The 20,712-nt window shown below is 47.9% G+C and overlaps 1 protein-coding gene across 1 annotated transcript; it reads left to right on the top strand.

Moving 5' to 3' along the window:
- Window positions 1-14,630: 14,630 nt before the first annotated feature.
- Window positions 14,631-16,459, top strand: LOC119558615. Its single transcript, XM_037872027.1, has 2 exons — window positions 14,631-16,278; window positions 16,334-16,459. The coding sequence occupies exons 1-2, from the start codon at window positions 15,031-15,033 to the stop codon at window positions 16,340-16,342; spliced, it is 1,257 nt and encodes a 418-aa protein (XP_037727955.1). The 5' UTR covers window positions 14,631-15,030; the 3' UTR covers window positions 16,343-16,459.
- Window positions 16,460-20,712: the final 4,253 nt, after the last annotated feature.

Raw genomic sequence — 20,712 nt, 5'->3', positions numbered from 1 at the left:
GGCCACATTTACCAGTTCATAACAACATTATTTGCGTATCCAAACGGTATGTCAATATTCTGAAAACATTTAAATGGTGTTAGAAAACTCGATAAAAGAAACTTTATATATAACACCCGCTAGTTTTTCGATAATAGCTCAGAACAATATTAAATGCTATAGTCGAGTGCTTCGTCTATAAGATTTCCGTTAAAAGCAAACTAACTTTAAGCTGTTGTCCCATTTTAAAATAAAATTCCATGATATATCTTTCGGCATAGCACTATGGTAACATAGGTTGGTTACTATTATTTTATTTACAAAGTTTTATTCGTCTGGTTTTAACATACAGAGTTTCACAAAAACAAAAGTTAATAGTAAAAGCTTGGCGGTGGAAGAGAGAGTGTGTATTCAACGTGTATGACGACGTTACGATCTTAGGAAGTTTACTTTTAACTTCTCGTAAGTTCGTGGTTTGGAAGTCCAGTTGACCATTACTTCTAAGTAATAAAGCGGGTTTTTATTCCACAGACACAGCCACTTCCTTTCCCTTGACGTTTAACGTAAATACTTGGCCATTATTGCGATGTACAACTTCAAATGAGCCATGGTATGGTGGCTCCAACTAATGTTTCGCAGCATCGGTGCGAATTTTTTGTTTGGTATGGTTTGCAGCTGGGGTTGGACGAAATTTTTCTTATCTGCTCGCGAAAGCTACCCATAAAGGTGGCAGGATTTGGGCTTGCATCTATGTCTTTGAAGAATTCGATCACCGTCTAGGCAGTGATGTTTGTGGAATTGAGGAATAGCTTCGGGCCAACGGCTGATTCTGTCTATTATGGTGAGTCAGTACCGAAAGTCTTGATGAAACGTCATGATGAAGATGTTGGGATCTTCTCTGGAGTCAGATTATTGTGCCGGTTGACAAAGCAGACAGATCCTGCTCCATTCAATAATATTTTTCTTTGAGAACAAAACAAGTGGTTGCTCATGGTCGTCGATTACCTGTTCTAGTGCGGCACCAATCGCGACATCAGAAGCATCACATATCAGGACCAGTGGTGAAGTTGGACTCGGATGAGCCAACAGTACCGCACCTGAGACACTTTGCTTGCATGCCTCTTAGGCGGCGATACGATCTGGAGTTCATTCGACCAGGCGTTGGTCGATTTTCCTGACGTTCCTCAGGAGTTTTAAAAGTGGTGCCTGGATGTGTGACGAACGGGGCAGGCACCTTCGATAATACAAGTTTACAAAAAAAAATCGACGAAGTACGCCTTGAAGGCAAAATTGGTTTTCCGGTAAGGTACATCTCCCTGATTAAGAAAAGGGCACTTACAATTTTTCTATGGTACCAATTTTTTTTTAGAGTTTAAAAAAGTTTTTCGCACTTTTTTATTTTCTAACTCGAGTTCTGATAAACCGCATTCGGTCATCAAAGACTCATTTTATAGGTAATATGCCCTTTAACTTCTTATACACAGCATTGAGTTCCATTTATTAATTTAGAAGCTACACTTCGTCAAAGTTGCAAATGTTGGAAAAAATGAAAAAATTCATTTTAACGGAGAATGTGAGCCATTGATCGGTTTTTTTTTTTTTAACGTATATACACAAGTTCAGAATTCGGGACACATACACAGACTTACCCCCCACCGAGGATATAGATTGGGAGTTAAGTTGACCTGGACATCGGTCGCCAATATATCGAGTTTTTGGTCGCAGTAAACCGTGTTAAATACCTAAAAGTGCGTTTGATTAGAGCGGGACACCTCAGGTTGCAAGTACGTACCACACACGCGACAGGAAGGTTCTACCCAGCCAACAAACCACACTGCTAGGCTTGCAAAGGGTGGCCAAGCTTGGTGGACAGAAGGGGGGATCCTCACTCTCCCGCACCCACACAGCAACGCTCCACTCCAGAGCGCCACATATATTCGGTGCTGCTCACAGCTTTCACAAGCCGCACACGCGCGGTTTTCCGGCACAAGCAAACAACATCGATCAGCTGATCGCAGTGCTCGACAGCGCCGTTTTTAACAGCGAGCTTAACAGCGCGCTTAACATCGAACTTAACAGCAAGCTTTCCCCGCTGAGCTCTACAGCGGCTAAGCGGGAGCTTCTATAAAGTCGGTTGCCCGGGAAATTAAAATAAAATAAAACAGACAAAGCCTAAACCCTTAAATCCAACCTAACCACCTTCGCCATTGCCTACAGGTGTAGATGAGCAAAAAGCCAAGTTACCGGCCAATTTCCAACCCCCCCGCGATAGCGTCGCCAGCTCAAACGGGGCTCTGGGGACCGAGTCATCATGCAGTAACCGGGAGAAATCCCGGCTAACCGAGGGACCTCCGACTAGTGCAGGCGATGGATAAGGAGAAATCGTCCGGACATGACGAGACCCAAGCTCATGCAGTTGCCAGGGCAGAAGAACCCGTGCTAAAGAAGTTTCAGATGATGAAACAGAAAGTGCAGCGGCCGCCAACCGGGATGGAGAAGACTTCCGATGCCCACCCATTGTCAGCGCCTCCCAAAGTGACTGGGCCAATGTTCAACTTCGGCAGTAACGAGGATGAGCAAACCACCCCGAAGAGAAGTCGGGAACCAACCAGCCCTGAAGAGGCGATCGATGGAGCCCACAAGAAGCAGCGGGTGCAGAAAAACGCCGCAGCTCTTACCGATGAGCTGGGCAAGATGCTCGACGAAATGATCTTCAAGTTCACGGACACAAAGAGCAACAACAAGAAGGTCGTCCGCCATGTCACACAGGCCACGATCGACTCATTGCATGCAATGAAGAAGCTGCAAAGCGATATCAGAGCGTCGCTGGATGAATGTCGAGCCAGGGGTCCGACCACCAGCGCAACCCAGCAGGCAACACCATCGCTCTTTGCCTCGCGGCAAGAAGGCACCAGCATAGAGAGACCGCATACTGGCGCGGGAAACCCAGGCAGGGTCCCGCCGAGAAACCCGCCCTGGCAGCAGGTGAGACGCAAAACCAAGAAGCCCCACGAGACTGCAGCGAGTACTGGGGAAAGCGAAGACCTCGTGAGCCGCACCGCGAAGCGCAGGAATCAGCGCTCTGACGCTATCCTCATCAAATGCAGCGAAGGACCGTATGCAGACATGCTCAAGCTGGTCAAAACCGAGCCTACCCTTCAGAGGCATAAGTATGGTGTGCAAGGCATACGCAGGACAGCCAATGGGAGTCTGCTAGTCAAGATGCAGAAACCCTTAGACCCAGCCACGCAGAAACTGCATCAGCCATCAAGTCCGCCTTCAGCGGCAAAGCCGAAGTGGCTATGCCGGAAGAAACGGTGCAAGTGGAAATCCACGACCTAGACGAAATGTCCACCAGCGAGGAGGTATTGCAGGCAGTTAACGCTGAGGAGGAGTGCGACATCCCGGCGGGCGCTGCACCTAGGATGCGAAAGGCGTATGGCGCAACCCAAACGACGACGGTCCACCTCAGACCTGAGCATGCGCAGCGGATCCTCACAAGGGGAAAATCAGGGTTGGATGGGTCGTCTGCCGCATAAGACAGAAAATGGAGCCCAGGCGATGCTACAAATGCATGGGAATAGGCCACATGTCTGCCAGATGCCCAGCGTCAGAGGCATCAGCCAAAAACACGCAGAAATCCTGCTTCAGATGTGGCAAGGATGGGATACACCAGAGCGAAGATCAAAGGCATAACATTCTACAGCTGCTACATAGCCCCGAGCGTACACATTAGCGAGTTCAGAACAATAATGCAGGATATCGCTGACGACGCACGCGGTAGGTCCCCTATCCTCATCGCAGCTGATTTCAACGCATGGTCCACAACATGGGGCAGCGCTAGTACGACACAGCTGGGAACCATCCTCCTTGAGGAAGTGGCTTCGTTAAACGTATGCATACTCAACGAAGGTAACACACCAACCTTCAGCAAGTCAGGTCGGGAGTCAGTAATCGACCTCACCTTCGCTAGCCCTGAACTGGCACGTATCTGCGTATGGAGGGTGTCAGACATACACACACACAGCGACCACGCCCTGATCATCACCCAGGCAAGCCCCAGACTGGCCGCCCCAAGCAGCCGCCAAACGACCTACGAAGCGCATACCCTTAACACAGTGTCCCTCCTAGCACACATGGAAGGCGTCTGCGTTACAGGAGACGCTAACACATGCGCGAGGAACATAGCCGGTAGAGTGAAGGAGGCGTGCGATGCATCTATGGAGAAGGCCACGAAAGGTGATAACGGGCGAAGACCAGTACCATGGTGGAACGACGAGATATGCAGCGCGAGGAGAGACTGCCTAGCGACCCGGCGCAGATGTCAGAGAAGCAGAGGACGCGGAAGGCCAAGAGCCAAGAGAAAGGTGCTGAAGCTAGCAGCGCCAGATGCTTCCAGGAGCTGTGCGAAGCGGCGGATGTAGAACCATTCGGGTCAGCATACAGGATGGTCATGGGTAAGCTCAACAGACAGCCGACCCCTAGCGGCCACTTACAGCTTGGCCAAGTAGTGTCCACCCTGTTTCCCACCCAGCCGCCCCTTACTACAAGCTACAGGGGAAGGCGATACTGTTCTTACCAGCGAAGCCGAAGTTCTGGCTGCGCTAAGGAAAACCAAGATCGAAAAAGCCCCTGGCCCCGATGACATTCCCAATGCTGCACTGCACACATTGGTGGCAAACTACCCGGGTATATTCACGGAGATGTACAACATGTGTCTCACCCAACGAACGTCAAAGGTTGGTGCTTATCCCAAAACCGGGCAAGTTGAACGACGACTCATCCTCATACAGAGGACGGGGAAGATATTCGAGCGCATAATCTGCACCCACCTCGAAAAAGAACTCGACCAACTTAGAGCGTTATCGGACCATCAGTTTGGCTTCCGGAGAAAAAGAAGCACCATTGACGCGATCCAAGCGGTCACCCAATTGGCTTCTAACGCAATCGAAGGAGAAAGGTGGCTAGGTGGCTCAAAAGAGTACTGCCTCGTCTGCACCCTGGATGCCAAGAATGCCTTTAACTCTGCCAACTAGAACCTTGTCCTGCAAGCACTTCATCGCATGGGAATCTCGGACTACCTGATCGACTTCGTAGCGGACTACTTCAAGGACAGAGTGCTCACATATTCCTGTGATGTCGGAGAGCATGAGTACCAGGTGACAGGAGGAGTACCTCAAGACTCAGTACTGGGCCCGATACTATGGAACGTCATGTACGACGCGATCCTAAGGCAGGTACTACCCGAAGGATGCACTGTTGTGGGATTTGCGGACGACATAGCGCTGGTAACGGTAGCGAAAGCCCTCGAAGATATCACGCATAGACACCCTCATGTGCTGGCTCGCAGACAACGGGTTATCAGTCGCCGAGCACAAAACGGAGGCAGTGCTCATAAGCAGCAGGAAGACTGTGGAGAAGGCAACAATACGAGTCGGATCAACTCCAATAGAACAAGTGCCTCAATCGAGTATCTTGGAGTACTGATCGACCACAGGCTATCGTTTAAGACACACCTATCCTATGCACCAGCAAAAGCATCCAGATCGACTGCAGCCATCTCTAGGATGATGGCCAATACTCAAGGACCAAAGCAGCACAGCAGAAGGATCATAGCCACAGTAGTGACATCTACTATACTGTACGCCGCGCCCATATGGGCCCAAGCTATGAAGACCGCATCATACAGCCGCCAGTGCAAAGCTGTCTACAGACGATGCGCACTGCGCATCACAAGCAGCTTCTGCACGGTATCTGAGGAAGCCGCGCTAGTGGTAGCCGGTACTATACTGATAGAACTGCTGGCGGCAGAACGAAGAACTGGGAGCACAAGAAGCAGGACCCAGCGCAGTAACACGATCGAGGCATGGCAAAGGAGGTAGAACAATGCGACCACAGGGCGGTGGACGCACAGGCTAATTCCCAGTCTAACCCCCTGGCTGCAGAGACGACACGGACAGGTAGACTTCTACCTCACGCAGAGGATACCTGCATAGGATTAAGCACGAGCCAAACCCCTACTGAGACCACTGCGGCACAGGAAGCATCGAAGTCGCGGAGCACGCGCTATTCATCTGCCCCCTATACGCTAGGAACCGAGCCTAAGCTGAAACAACAACCGATTGTAACCTGACAGCGGACAACGTGATCAGCTGCATGCTGGAAAACCAAAGCATGAGGGACGCGATAGCCAACAAGGCTGCTGGCATCCTGAAGGATCTAAGGCGTCGTGAACGGAGTCGACGCAACGAGTCATGAGGACGACGGCAACCTGACCGCCATCCGTCCCGCGAAGTATAGCTTTGCGGCAGTCCCGCGGGAACGGAACACTTCTATCTCTTCTACAACTTTTACTCCTGTATATATTTAAGCTTTATTAATTTAAAAAAAAAAAACAAGAAAGAACGCTATAGTCGAGTACCTCGACTATCAGATACCCGTTACTCAGCTAAAGGGGCCATAGGGAAATGGAGATATGCAAGCAGCAAAGCGAGATTGAAGTGCGCCACCTATCGGCGGTAGACAGATTTAAGCATTGTGGGCGTTAGAGTGGGCGTGGCAAATTTTTTTTGGGTCAATCGATGGGTATTGACGAGACCAATACAGTTCAGTTAAAATTTTGTATCTAGCATGAAAATTGTGGGCGCCACAGGCTTGAGCGGTTTGTGGGCGTTAGAGTGGGCGTGGCATATTTGCGTAACAAACTTGCGCTGCGCACAAGGCTACGGAATCTAAATCTGAGATCCCAATTCTCTATCCTTGATAGCGGTTTGTGGGCGTTAAAGTGGGCGTGGCAAACTTTTTTTTGGGTCAATCGATAGGTATTGATGAGAAGAATACATTTCAGTTAAAATTTTTATTCTAGCATCAAAACTGTAGGAGCCACAGTTTTAAGCGGTTTGTGGGCGTTAGAGTGGGCGTGGCACTCTACTGAAACAAACTTGCGCTGCGTCAGAAGCTGAGGAATCTGCACGCAAAATCTCAATAGCCTAGCTCTCATAGTTTCCGAGATCTCAGCGTTCATCCGGACAGACAGACGGACAGATGGACAGACGGACATGGCTAGGTCAACTCGGCTAGTGATCCTGATCAAGAATATATATACTTTATGGGGTCGAAAACGCTTCCTTCTGCCTGTTACATACTTTCCGACGAATCTAGTATACCCTTTTACTCTACGAGTAACGGGTATAAAAAGTAATGTGAGGAGTTGATTAACTCCCCACAAATATAAGCAGCAGCAGATAGCTGGCCGCTTACCAGATACGCGGAGAGGATGGAGATCGAGAGAGTTTGGAGACCAAGGATGGAGATCGAGAGAGTTTGGAGACCAAGGATGGAGATCAAGAGAAATTGGAGACCAAGGATGGAGATCAAGAGAGTTTGGAGACCAAGGAGCGCATAAGGAGAGAGTGGAGACTTGCTGGGCAGAACAAGAGTGCCATGTGGGGATAACGGGACTCCACCGCACTTTGGACTCTCCCATGAACTTTGGACCGGCAGAAGAAGCGCCACATCTCGGCAGTGGCAGCGGCACACAGGCGTGCAACAAGCATCACGGGAATCAGCGGGACGGCAGCAGCGGGCAGAACATCGGTTGGAAGCGGTACGTGAAGGACAAGTAAGTCAACCTGGAGTCACGGACTTTGGACCCGGAGTGGAGAGATCCAGCGGGCCGTGCGCAAAAAGGGAAATAACGGTTTTCGGAGGCCCTTTATAAGGCCGCGGAGCGCTGGCAGCTGAGTCAGTCGATCACGAGGAGTCAAACCGTCAAGATCAATCAGATACCAAACAACCAGATAATCTACAAGGGAGCAACTGCAAGTCGAGTCGTCGGAGAAGCAGCGCCGTGGGAGCCTACGAGAGCAAGATTGCTACGTCGAGACGTTCGGGATTGGGATACCAGGAATCACCGAATTGAGACGCAGGTAGCTGAGGTCCAGAGGGCATCACACGGCTAGGTCAAGGCGGTCGGTTAACCTTATCAACAAAGTCCTGGCGTTAAGCCTGGAGAGAGTATAACAAGCCAGAAGGGAGAGCGGCCGATTGGTACGGTCTCGAGTGGAGTTGTCCAGGAGAGCCCTACCGTTTCGACTTGCGAGGTCCAGGACCGGCGTGCCCGAACCCCAAGTATAACAAGCCAGAAGGGAGAGCGGTCAATCGGTACGGTCTAGAGTGGAGTTGTCCAGGAGAGCCCTACGGTTTCGACTTGCGAAGTCCCGGAGCGGCGTACCCGAACCCCGAGTACCAAAAGCCACGCTACGTCCAGCCGCGCAGCCAGCACTGCCAGGAGCAGTGCGCAAGATAGCATCAGCAGCAAGCCAGCCACCACATCACGACAGCCACGCAACACAGAGCGAGCCACGCGGAAACGTCCCGGACAATAAGCAGAAGGGTGAGGCTAGGGTGGAACGTTCGTTTACACCAGGCGTGGAAGCGAAGTAAAGCGCGAGGCAGCTTCCTGGCGATCCGCCTTAACTGTCCGCGCGGACTGAGCAGAAACCCCAGTGGGACCATCCGGGACAGAGGAAGGGACAAGCGGCGGTATGTCGAAAGGAGTGATCCTGGAGAGCGCAGCCTCTGTTCACCCTAGTCTGAGAACGGTGACGCTTCCCTAAGCCTGTACGGCTGATTCCCCTGGCGAGTCCGAGTCGTTACAAGCAGTCACCGAGACATCGCGTCAGGGACGAGCGGCGAGCCAGCATCCTCAGGGAGCCGCAAGGATCTTCAGGGAGCTACATGACTGGAGCACCGAGTCAACAATGCGAGAGGTCGTCGAGACAACCAGGACCGTCGGAAGTACCGAAGGCCACAAGCGGCGAGTCAAGGCCAACCGATCTACCAAGATATTTGTATTAAAACCCACTACGAACCCGTGAATTCTGTGCTTTCTCACTGAGCTACTGGGCGGTCACGTTTATATAAATTTGGTGGGAAGAACACACAATCTACTGAGCTAGCCGCACGAATCTCGTAGCGAGTAGACCACGAATATCAGTTCGTTACATCTGGCGCCCAACGTGATTGTCCCAGCAGTGAAAACAACTTTAACAGAATGGGAAAGAAGTGGATCTACCGGCTTAAATACGAGGACTTCGCCAATGTCGCACAGAGGATTAATGTCACCCTGGACGGCAGATTAGAAGACATGAGTATCCGAGTATTACTCAGAAACGGATAATGACCCACAACTCGTCGACATCTGGGCTGAGTTGGAGGCTACATACCACGACAAAGCCGGCCCGAGCTTCACGTTAACAAATGCCGAAGGGGACAACCTAGTCGCAAGCCTGTGCGTTGACAACTTACAAAAAGAGGCAAACAGGAGAGAGTCAAGCCAAGACATGAAAATAACAGCGCTGATCTTGAGACCCAGTCAGTCAGACTATGCAAGGATCGCCAAACAGGTCCGCGAATGGTCGTTCAGGATCGACGGGGCGGAAAAACCGTTCGAGTTCCTGGAGCAGGTGGAATGGTCCGCCAACACATACGGCTTGGAGTTAGACATGATTCCCCGAGCGATGCCGGAATTGCTTAAGGGAAAGGCTTTGAAGTGGTTTATCGCCAACAACCAACAATGGAAAGGTTAGGTTAGGGCGGCTGTCAGACTATGGTCCACTTAGACCTCATGGTCTACCCCATGATCTTGTTTTTTTTTCCATCTCTAGGGTCCCGTTTTTTAGTAGTTTCAGCCTGTGTTAAGCTGATCAACATGTCTTCCATCCGGAAGATTTAATAAAGGCACTTTTGTTTTTGAGTTCAATCTCCGATATTTCGGTAAGATCGTCGAAGAAGGGGCTTCTTAAGTGTTTCAGTCTGTGTCTGCTTAGGGCTGGGCAGAAGCAGAGAAGGTGTTCTACCGTTTCCACTTCTTCCTCATCCCCGCAGCTTCTGCAGAATCATTTTGCGGGGCTTTTAGCCTGCCGGCATGTGCGCCAACAAGCCATTGGCCTGTAAGAGCTCGAATCAACATGCCACACTCTGTGCGGCTGAGTTTGAGTAATTCCGAGGTTTTTTTGTTTTTTTATTACAAGGCCGTGTCTGGTGAGAGATACGACACTGTGGTGCGTTTTGCCAATGGGTGTTGGCTAGTGTGTTAAAATAGATTTTTATATTTAGCTTGCAAGTAGCCATGGGCATACCGACATTCTCCTCTCCTAGGAGGAGAGGCTTGGTGGTGCCCTGCCTGGCTAATTCGTCCGCTATGCAGTTGCCTACGATGTCCCGGTGACCCGGAACCCATATTAGGCTGATAGTAAACTGTTTTGCCATCTCGTGGAGAGATCTGCGACAGTCTGCTATTGTACGGGACTTGGTGTTTGTCGTGTAGATCGATTTAATAGCCGCTTGGCTATCACTATATATGTTTAGGTGTCCTCTTTGGAGGCTAAAGTTCCCTAAACAGGTTAGGGCTTCTTTGAAAGAGGCTACAGCGGTCCGGGAGCCTGAATGACTTCCTGATATCTAATTGTTCGGAGTATACACCTCCGCCAACGTGTCCTTCTAATTTGGAGCCATCTGTATAGAAACAGATTGCGTCCGTCGTGCCCGGTCGACCCTGCTCCCATTCCTCTCTATCCGGAATCAGGGCCTCATATGGTGTGTGACTATATTCAATGGATTTGCATAGATCCGTGATGTTCGGTATCGATTTATAATGCTGGAAAATTTTAACATGGCCATAAAATTGGGCTAGGGAGGTTAAAGATTGCATTCAGCGCTTCATTCGGGGTGGATCGAAGGGCTCCACTAATACACAAAGCCGCCATTCGCTGTACTTTGTTTAGAGGAGTCAGTATGCATTGTTTGTGCATGGCGGCCCACCACAGAGCCACTCCGTACAGTAGGATTGGCTTGACTACCGCTGTGTATATCCAGTTGACTATTCTAGGGGACATGCCCCATCTTAGCCCAATTGCTTTTTTACAGGAGTAAAGTGCAATGGTCGCTTTCTTGGTTCTCTCTTGGTTGTTTAAGCCCCCTTCGAGGCGCTTATCTAGTACTAACCCCAAGTACCTGGCGTGATCGCTAAAAGAGAGATTACAATTGTTTAGAATGGGTGGGTTAAGTTGTGGAATTTTGTACCTATTTGTAAATAGAACAAGTTCTGTTTTCGAGGTATTTACCCCGAGTCCGTTCGCTATCGTCCATTCCGATAGTATTTTATGTTTAGCGGTCATAAGATCGCAAGGTGTTTGTCGATATTTTCCATTAAAGATGATGGCGACGTCGTCTGCGTATGCCACAACCTTACAACATCCTCCTTCCAGAATCCGCAGTAGTTTATTTACTGCGATATTCCACAAGAGGGGTGATAGTACACCTCCTTGCGGGGTGCCTCTGTTCACTAGTCTAGTCTGGGTTGAGGTCCCTAGTGTGGCTGTGACCATTCTGCTTATCAGCAATTTATGGATTCGCCTCACCATTGGCGGCTCAACCCCTAGTTCTGTGAGAGATTCTGTTATAGGAAGGAAGGCAATCAGTGTGTATTCCTTGATGCTGAGTGATTTCTCGATGCTGCTTACCACCAAGTGTAGTGCCGATTCGGTTGACTTACCTTTGGTGTAAGCGTGCTGTGCTTCTGATATTTGTGTCGGGTCTACGGTGGCCCTTATGTGTAGGCTTATCATTCTTTCAAAGCTCTCAAGCAGGTATGATGTTAGGCTTATTGGCCTAATATCCTTTGCTGTGGTGTGAGTGGCCTTCCCTGCCTTGGTAATGAAAACCACCTTTGTTTCTTGCCACGCTATTGGTAGTTCTCCTACCGCCAGGATGGATTGAAAGATATTTTTCAACCAGTTTATGGCTATTTGTCCTGCTTGTTGGATGTGAGCCGGTGTTATCCCGTCCGGTCCCGGCGATTTGTATGGTTTGAAACTATGAATGGACCATTTCATGTTGACGTCTGATAGGAGTGGGTCTAATTCGATTCCCTCTCCTGCTTCTCTTTCAGGAGGATGACCTGTTTGTTGGCTCCCCGGGAAGTAAGCGTCTAGGACCAGGTTCAAGGACTCTTTACTGGAGTCTGACCATGATCCATTTGTTGTCTTAGAGAGGATTTTCCTGAGCCTTGCGGCATCAGTTGTTTTTTCTATGTCGGAGCAGAAGTTCTGCCATGCCGTTCGTTTTGCTCTTCTAATGGCCATTTTGTAAGAGGCTAGTTCATACTTGTAGTTCAGCCAGTTAGTGTCCTCCTTTCCCGCCTTTGCTCTGTTAAACAGGCATCTGCAGTTGGTTCTGAGGATTGATAGTTGTTGTGTTCACCAGAAGGGTTTTTTCCTTCCCCTTGGTTTCCCTGTGGGGCATGCCACTTTGAAGGCAGTGTTGCATGCCTCTGTAAATTTATATACTGTTCCGTCCAGCTCCTGTGGGTTTGTGATGCTTTCTGACGGTTCCTTGGGGAAGATATTCGTCAGAACTTCTTTGTACCTGTGTCAGTCGGCTCGTCTGGGGCTAGCGAAGCTGACCGGCAAAGGCGAATCAAGGGACAATACGGTTTCTATGAATCTATGGTCCGAAAAGGAGTGCTCGTCAGAGACTGCCCAGTTTTTGACTGCGCCTACGAGTGAGTCTGATACCAAAGTTAGATCTATGATCGTTTGGCAAGCTTTAGTTATGAATGTAGGGACATTGTCCCTATTGCATAAGAATAGGTTCGAATTTAGAATGAAAAAAAAAGAGATTCACCTTTGTCGTTGTTGTTCGGGCAACCCCACTGGGTGTGATGGGCGTTGGCGTCACAGCCTATTACCAAGCCTTTCCTGAGCTTTTCGCATTCCTCTGCCAGTCCTCTGACCAGCGCATCTGGGGGTTTTCCTTTTCAAAGGGCAAGTAGGCCGATAGGACCCTTATAGAGCCACTTTGCAGCTCCAGACTTACTGCTGTGTTGTCTCCGTTGCTGTAATTGCGAAGTAGAAATATACTAAGATGCCTTTTGGCTAATATGCAGGTTCAAATTTTACCTTCTTTGGGGTCAAGCATAAACTTGTATTTCTTTGTTCCTAGTCCAGCAACCTTGCCTCCTACTACCCAAGGTTCCTGTACAAGGACTAGGTCGGCTCCGCCTTCGGTCAGGCGAAGCAGAAGTGCAGCAGACGCTGCTTTACTGTGGTGAAGGTTTATTTGTAGAAGTCTTAGTGACATCTACAGCTTCAACCTCCACCACAGTGATGTCGGCCTCCTATGTGTCGCTGAGGTCTACGTCCTCGATGGCCGGTCCGAGCGCTCGCATCTCTCTGCTAAGCGACGAGTCGGTAGAGTAGCCGTCCTCCGGCCCACCAGGTGCCTCCAACTCCTCAGCAAGCACCTGCTCGGCTGGGTTGCCGGCAGAGCTGCTAGCGGCGTTGGAGTCGCCCTTGTACACCTTGATGTGTATCGCACTGAACCCGAAGTTCAGAGCTCCTCGAGCAGTCTCGATCGGAGCAACTGACTCCTTGTTCAGGACCAACATCGCCTGGTTGACGTCCCCTTCATGCTCCTCCACCTTGACGACTTTCCAGTCCTTCGTGGGGAGGTGCGGGTTGCATTCTTGCAACATGATCCTGGCTCGGGGTCTACTGGGGACATCGCACCAGTCAAGCGCAACGATGTTCACCCCGTCGTATACCTCGCCGAGCTTGCTCGTCGCCTGTTTATACATGTCAGCCGGCCGCTGACTGTCGCAGGCCACCACCTTGACGCTGCCCTGGTACCAGCCCGCATCCATGCAGCAGGGCGAGGTGCCTGGCTTCTCCCGTACCACGCGCAGGCAGATGAGGGAAAGGTGGGACTCCACTGCCTTCCACTTGTTCCTGGGGATCCTGCCCTACGAATTTCCCCTGTCAATTAGGCCGAGTAGGACACGGTTCTTCGCGATTTCGGCGAACGAGACCGATGGCTGGATCTTAGATCTCTTCGCCGATGGTCCGGGTAGTTCGAGGGATCGCTGCCTTTTCGCCTGAGTCCCTTCTTGAGTGGGCTTATCCTGCTCGTAGTTAGGAAGCACTTTCCTTGCCCACTCTACCTTTTTTAGCCATTCAGGCGAAGGTGTGGCAACGGTGCTCCTAGTATGAGAGCGCAGAGTCTGGGCGGCAGTCCGCCTTTCTGCGTAAGTATTTTTATTTGCTCCAGCGGGTGGCCCGAGCGCCTTGGCAGTGCCTACCGCTGCTTTAGGCGCAGATGCGCCCGTGGCAGAGGCGTTTGCGGCTGGCTTTCTGCCACCCGTCATCCCCAGTTTGGGATGCGGCCCTTTCGGGACCGTTCTGGTGCGGATGGTGGAACCAGTGTATATCTTATCCGAGGGTTTTTTGAGAGTTCCCGTCTCTGTGTTTTGTGTTGTTTTGTTATTTGACTTTGTTTGTTCCATAATTGATCCCACGAGTTGCGGAGAAGGGTAAAAGTCCGCCCGGGCAGAGATCTGCTATGCTCAGGTAAGGCGGTAGTCAGTACAGGGGGTCGCCATGTCCCTGAGCACACTGTTTGAGACTGGTCTAGTTTTTCATCCGGGCCCCCAGCCAGGCTGACTCTTGGCACGGTCCGTATTACACCGTAGTTCGGTCCGGAGTGAGATGTTGTTTGGGAGGGGAGATAGGTAGGTGTTGTGTTGGGATTGGGTTTGTGTAAAGCAACTATTTAGATGCGGCTGAACAACTCGCATCGTCGGTATTGCTTCGTTTCAATATACCCGCTGGCTGTCCGGGACTGTTTATGTAGCAAGCACACACACACACATACATATTCCTAAGCATCTGTCATACATACATACTACGTTAAGTTAGGTCACACTATTATTAAACACACATTAACATCTCTGTTACTCTTAAGAAACACTATGCTTGTCTCACTCCCTCATACTGTATACCCCCAACGCTTGTGAAATAGGCTAAGCCTGTACAAATCTGTGCAATAAAGATCACTTTTGCTGCGACCGCCGAATAAGAAACACCCAGAAAGTGCCGTCTACAATTTCAGAAGTGGGATTACCGCGAAAAAAATGTTTTCTCGCGTCCTTACTGCCTACGAGCATAATAAAGCAAAAGTTATTAAGTCAGTTATTTAAAATAGTTTGTAGTCATGGACCCCATCGCTGCGGACGACTACACAGCATCAGAACTTCGATGTTGGCTGGAAAAACTTGGGTTGCCGAAAAGCGGCACCAAGGCAACACTAGCAGCGCGGTTGAATGGTGTGCACCCCGCAGCCCGAGGAGATTGTCCAGTACTGGACCCCAAGGACATGACCGACATTGAAGCTGGACCCGAGGAAAGGTCAAATACTGCTGAAAATCAAGGAACCGATCAGGACGATGTCGGGGCTACATCGCTGGAAGCCCAAAACAACGAAGAAGCTGACAACAACATGTGCGTTCCAGAAATTTCCATGCAATTGGAATCTCTGAAGCGTCACTTAGAAGTCGTCCAATTGGAAAATGAGTTTCTCAAATTGGAAGTTTCCCGGCGTCAGCCATTGAATAGAGTGACCGCACCTTCGACGAGCAACTTGCCAGAAATCCAGAACAATGTTTCCACACCAAATCAAACCAATGTCACCCTATCGAATTTGGGGAATATTGTTGAAGAGGCTGCCAGACCTAATACAACCATTTTTAACAACAACTCTTTGGTGACCACGGTGAAGGAAATGCTTCCACCTTTTGACGGTGCTGTTAACAGCAAAGTGCCAGTTAACACTTGGATCGCACAGCTCAACGCGATCATAAAAATGTACAAGCTGAGCGAAGACATAACTCGCATGCTGGTTATGTCAAAGTTGAAAGACCGAGCTCAAATTTGGTTGTACTCTTCTGAGAACTTTCTGTCCTTGCCAGCCCAGGACCTCTTAACTCAACTCGCAGAGGCTTTTCAGTCAAAAGAGAGCAAGATAATGTCCAGACGCAAGTTCCAGGAGCGAAAGTGGCAACCAGCTGAAGACTTTGCTACGTACTTTAACGACAAGACCCTGTTGGCTGCACACATCAGAATAGACGACGAGGAATTAATCGACAGTATCATCGAAGGAATACCGGATACTCTTCTACGACAACAGGCACACATGCACTGTTTTAATTCGTCTGCCCAGCTGTTGCAGGCATTCTCCAAAGTAACATTGCGGAAACCATCTCTCGCATTTGGACGCCACAAAGACGTTTCTGGAAATCAGCCCGGACCCGCTGTAAGATGCTTCAACTGTAACTCCATGGGTCACTTCGCAGCCGACTGCCGCAAGCCTAAGCGCGCGTACGGCGCTTGCTACGGTTGCGGAAGTTTGGAGCACCTGATATCCCATTGCAACGAGAAGAAGAACGCAACCAAAAATGAATATGTGAGACCGTTTAAAATTTACTTTAATTCACAGTCTAATCAGTGCCTATTCACAGAATGCCTAATCGATTCTGGGAGTCCAATTAGTTTTACGAAGTTATCCTGCGTTGAAAACATTCTAAGAAGTAATATCGTTAACGTTAATGAAAACAAATTGTCGCATTACTTTGGCTTGAACCACAGCCCTTTAGACATATATGGAAAGATATCATGTTTTGTTATTATGAATAAAGTGAAGTTTAATTTTGAATTATTAATTGTGGCAAACGAATCGATGGCATATAGCACTGTTTTCGGAAGAGATTTTATGAACATTTGTAACTTTAAGATTGTTAGGGAAAATGATTGTTCAAATGATAGTTGTACTGATGATTGTTCAAATGATAGTTGTACTGATGATTGTTCAAATGATAGTTGTACTGATGATTGTTCAAATGATAGTTGTACTGATGATCGTTCAAACGATGGTTGTGCTGATGTTCGTTTAAATGACAGTGGGGTTGATGATCGTTTAAAGGATATTTTTTCAAAAGATAGTTGTATTGCATATGATCGCTCAGATAATGGTAATAGTGAGAAGGATAGTAGTTTTAAATTTTATTGCTCAAATGTTGGTCAGACTGGAAACGATTGTGCTACTGATAGCTGTGAGAAAGATGATTGTCTAAATGATAGTATAAAGGTTTATTGTGGTTACAAAGAAACGCAAAGTGATTCGTGTAAAACGATAGAGTCAAGTCAAAATTTAAGTGTCCAACCCAGCGATCATTTCGAGTCAGAAATTATGTCAATTGAATACCCTGATCCAGCCGAAAGCAACCTGTTAAATATTAGCGACAAGTGTGAGTTTACGTTAAGAAAAAAACTGATAGATATTTTTGATGAGTTTTATACGAAACCGAAACGGCCAGAGATCCCCTTAGTAAAATGGGAAATGAAACTGAATTTTGATAAAACTAAACCGTTTAATTACCCTCCAAGGCGTTTATCATACGCAGAGAAAAGTCAAGTTCAAAATTTATTAGACGATTACATAAAAAACGGTATTATTAGAGCAAGCGAGTCTGAGTATGCATCACCTATATTCTATCACCTATTCTAATTTATATGGATGACATTTTAATAGCAACGAAAGATAGTAAGAGTCATATATTAAGATTAGATATTAACGGAGGTTTTTAAACGACTGGTAGATAACAAGCTTGAGCTTAGGTTAGACAAGTGTGAGTTCCTTCAAAGAGAAATAAAGTATTTAGGATACATAATATCGGGAGAGGGTATTAAACCTGATTCGAAAGGTATGCAAGCAGTAAAAGATTTTCCTGTACCGACAAAAACGCATGAGGTTCAAAGTTTTCTTGGACTGTGCTCCTATTTCAGACGCTTTGTCAAAGATTTTTCAACAAAAGCAAAGCCGTTGTATGATCTTGTAAGAAAGGACAGAAAGTTCGAATTTGGTGCGAAAGAGTTAGAGTGTTTTGAAATATTAAAAGTAAATCTTTTGGAAGCCCCTATTCTGGCCTTGTACAATCCAAAAGACCCAACAGAGTTACATTGTGATGCTAGCGCCCTAGGTTTTGGTTCAATTTTAATGCAGAAGAAGAAAGATAGTAAGTTTCACCCCGTGTTCTATTTTTCTAAACGCACGACGGATGTGGAGTCGAAGTACCATAGTTTCGAATTAGAAACGCTCGCTGTAGTTTACTCGTTACAACGCTTTAGAATCTATCTTCAAGGAATACAGTTTAAAATAGTTACAGATTGTAGTGCTCTTACCCTGGCGTTAAATAAAAAGGAATTATGCCCAAGAATTGCCAGGTGGGCACTTTTTCTTCAAGATTATGACTACACTCTAGAACATAGAGCCGGCAAGCGTATGCAGCATGTCGATGCACTTAGCAGGAACTCACACATACTGACAATCGATTCTAATTCATTTGAAGAAAACTTAGTTATATGTCAAAGTAGAGATGAGAAAATCAAAAGTATAGCTAAGAAACTTCAGGAAACAGAATTAAAGGATTATGAGATGCGGAATGGAATAATTTACAAAAAAAAGAATAAGGATGGTCTTTTATTTTATGTGCCAAGCGAAATGGAAAGCCACGTTCTTTTTAGTTACCACGATCAATTAGGACATGTTGGAATAGATAAGATGGTAGAAATTATCTCAAAAAGTTACTGGTTCCCTAAAGTTCGTGAAAAATGCAAGCGGCACATTAATAATTGTTTGAAATGTATCGCCTATTCTGATAAGTCTGGTAAAGACGAAGGTTTCCTTCACAGCATCCCCAAAGTAAGCATTCCCTTTGATGTCATACACATAGACCATTATGGCCCGGTAGACAAAAGTAGAGCCAACAAACACGTACTGGTGATTATAGACGCATTTACAAAGTTTGTAAGACTTTATCCGGCAAAAACTACAAAGTCTAGGGAAGCAATAGTAGCATTAAAGGACTATTTTAGGTCGTATAGTAGGCCGCGATGCGTGATCTCAGACCGTGGGACATGCTTCACATCTAAAGAATTTCATGACTTCTTAGAGGAAAACGAAGTGAAACACATTAAGATAGCCACTGGATCGCCGCAGGCTAATGGGCAAGTCGAAAGAGTAAATAGAAGCATAGGACCCATGATCGCTAAATTGACTGATCCAGACAAGGGATTGTTCTGGGATACAGTTTTAGAAACAGTTGAACACGCACTGAATAATACGATCCAAAGATCAGTTAGTCAGCACCCAAGTCAAGTTTTATTCGGAGTGTCTCAAAAGGGAAAAGTTATAGATAGCTTAAAAGAGAAATTAGAAGAGTTGAATAAAGTTAGGGAAAGTAGAAATTTAGAAGTAATTAGAGATAAAGCTACTCAGAGCATCTAGAAGCTGCAAGAATACAATAAGTTACGCACGGACCTTAAGAGAAAGAATCCTAAAGAGTACCAGACGGACGATTTAGTTATGATCAAAAACTTCGATTCTCATGTAGGCGTATCCAAAAAGCTAATTCCAAAATTCAAAGGACCATACAGAGTGACAAAGGTGCTTCGTAATGATAGGTATGTCTTGGAGGATGTTGAAGGTTTTCAACAGTCTAGGCTTCCTTATAAGGGAGTTTGGGCAGTAGCAAATATACGACCATGGATTAATAATGCAAATAGTTAAGAGATCAGGAGCTCTCTGGTCAGGATGGCCGAATTGTAGCAAGCACACACACACACATACATATTCCTAAGCATCTGTCATACATACATACTACGTTAAGTTAGGTCACACTATTATTAAACACACATTAACATCTCTGTTACTCTTAAGAAACACTATGCTTGTCTCACTCCCTCATACTGTATACCCCCAACGCTTGTGAAATAGGCTAAGCCTGTACAAATCTGTGCAATAAAGATCACTTTTGCTGCGACCGCCGAATAAGAAACACCCAGAAAGTGCCGTCTACATTTATTTACTGGGGTTTCCGTCCACGATTCCGTGTTTGACTTCTCCCACCAGCTTAATCAAAGTTGGCCTCGAGAGAGGTCGTCCGCTATTCGCAAGCTGCGACCCGATCGGTTGCCCCAGCTAGGCGACTTTGGAACCATCTCACAAGTTCCTCAGCCGAGTTATAGATAGTTTCACCAGGGTGGCGGATCAGGTCAGGCAACGGAAGAAGGGCTGCAAAGAGTCGTTAAAAGACTACATGATCGACATGCAGACGATGATGAGGCCACTAAATTATTCCGCGAAAGATACCCTAAGGATCATCAAGGAAAACTGCACCCACAGTCTAAGGATCTTCCTAAGGGCGTACAAAGTGTCGGACCTCGACACGCTGATGATATTAGCAGACGACTATGAAGAACTCGAAAAGGAGCGGGAAGCGTTCGCGCAGGAAAACAAATTCTCGAAGACCAAGTCGGCATCGCCAGCGCAGGTAACATGCAGAAGATGCGAAGAGACAGGAACCCAGGAGACACGGGGAAACGACTAAAGGTCGCCACCTAACCGAGTACCACGGCAGCAGGCAACAGGAGCACCACGCGGAGGCCAATGAACACCACCACAACACCAACCGATGCAGCCAGCAAACAATGTTTGGAGGCCACCAAGTACAACACAAAGGCCTCGTGAAACGACACACATCACAGACCCCCAGGAGGCCTGCCGAAAGTGCGGCGGTCATGGACACTGGGCGCGGGGATGTCGACACCAACGCCTGTTGTTCTGCTGGGTGTGCGGGAGAGTAGGCGTCAGGAATGTCGAATGCTGCCAGCAGGCGGGAAATGCCCAGCGATCTAAGCCGCAGAGGGGGTCGCAAGATGCTACCTCTCTAAACTAACAGGAAAGCTGATCGAGGAGGAGCAGCAGTTGTCCGCAGCGGCGACGATTGGTGGGGGCACATACAACAGCAAGCTTTAAGAGCAAAGAGCTGGCGGACGACCT

The sequence above is a fragment of the Drosophila subpulchrella genome, unplaced genomic scaffold (assembly GCF_014743375.2).
Source record: "Drosophila subpulchrella strain 33 F10 #4 breed RU33 unplaced genomic scaffold, RU_Dsub_v1.1 Primary Assembly Seq117, whole genome shotgun sequence".
Lineage (NCBI taxonomy): Eukaryota > Metazoa > Arthropoda > Insecta > Diptera > Drosophilidae > Drosophila > Drosophila subpulchrella.
This window is presented reverse-complemented; position numbering and strand designations above follow the sequence as displayed.

What these genes read in the sequence shown, in the direction of transcription:
- LOC119558615 (XM_037872027.1), top strand. Translation starts at nt 15,031, where the DNA reads ATGGACCCCATCGCTGCGGACGACTACACAGCATCAGAACTTCGATGT.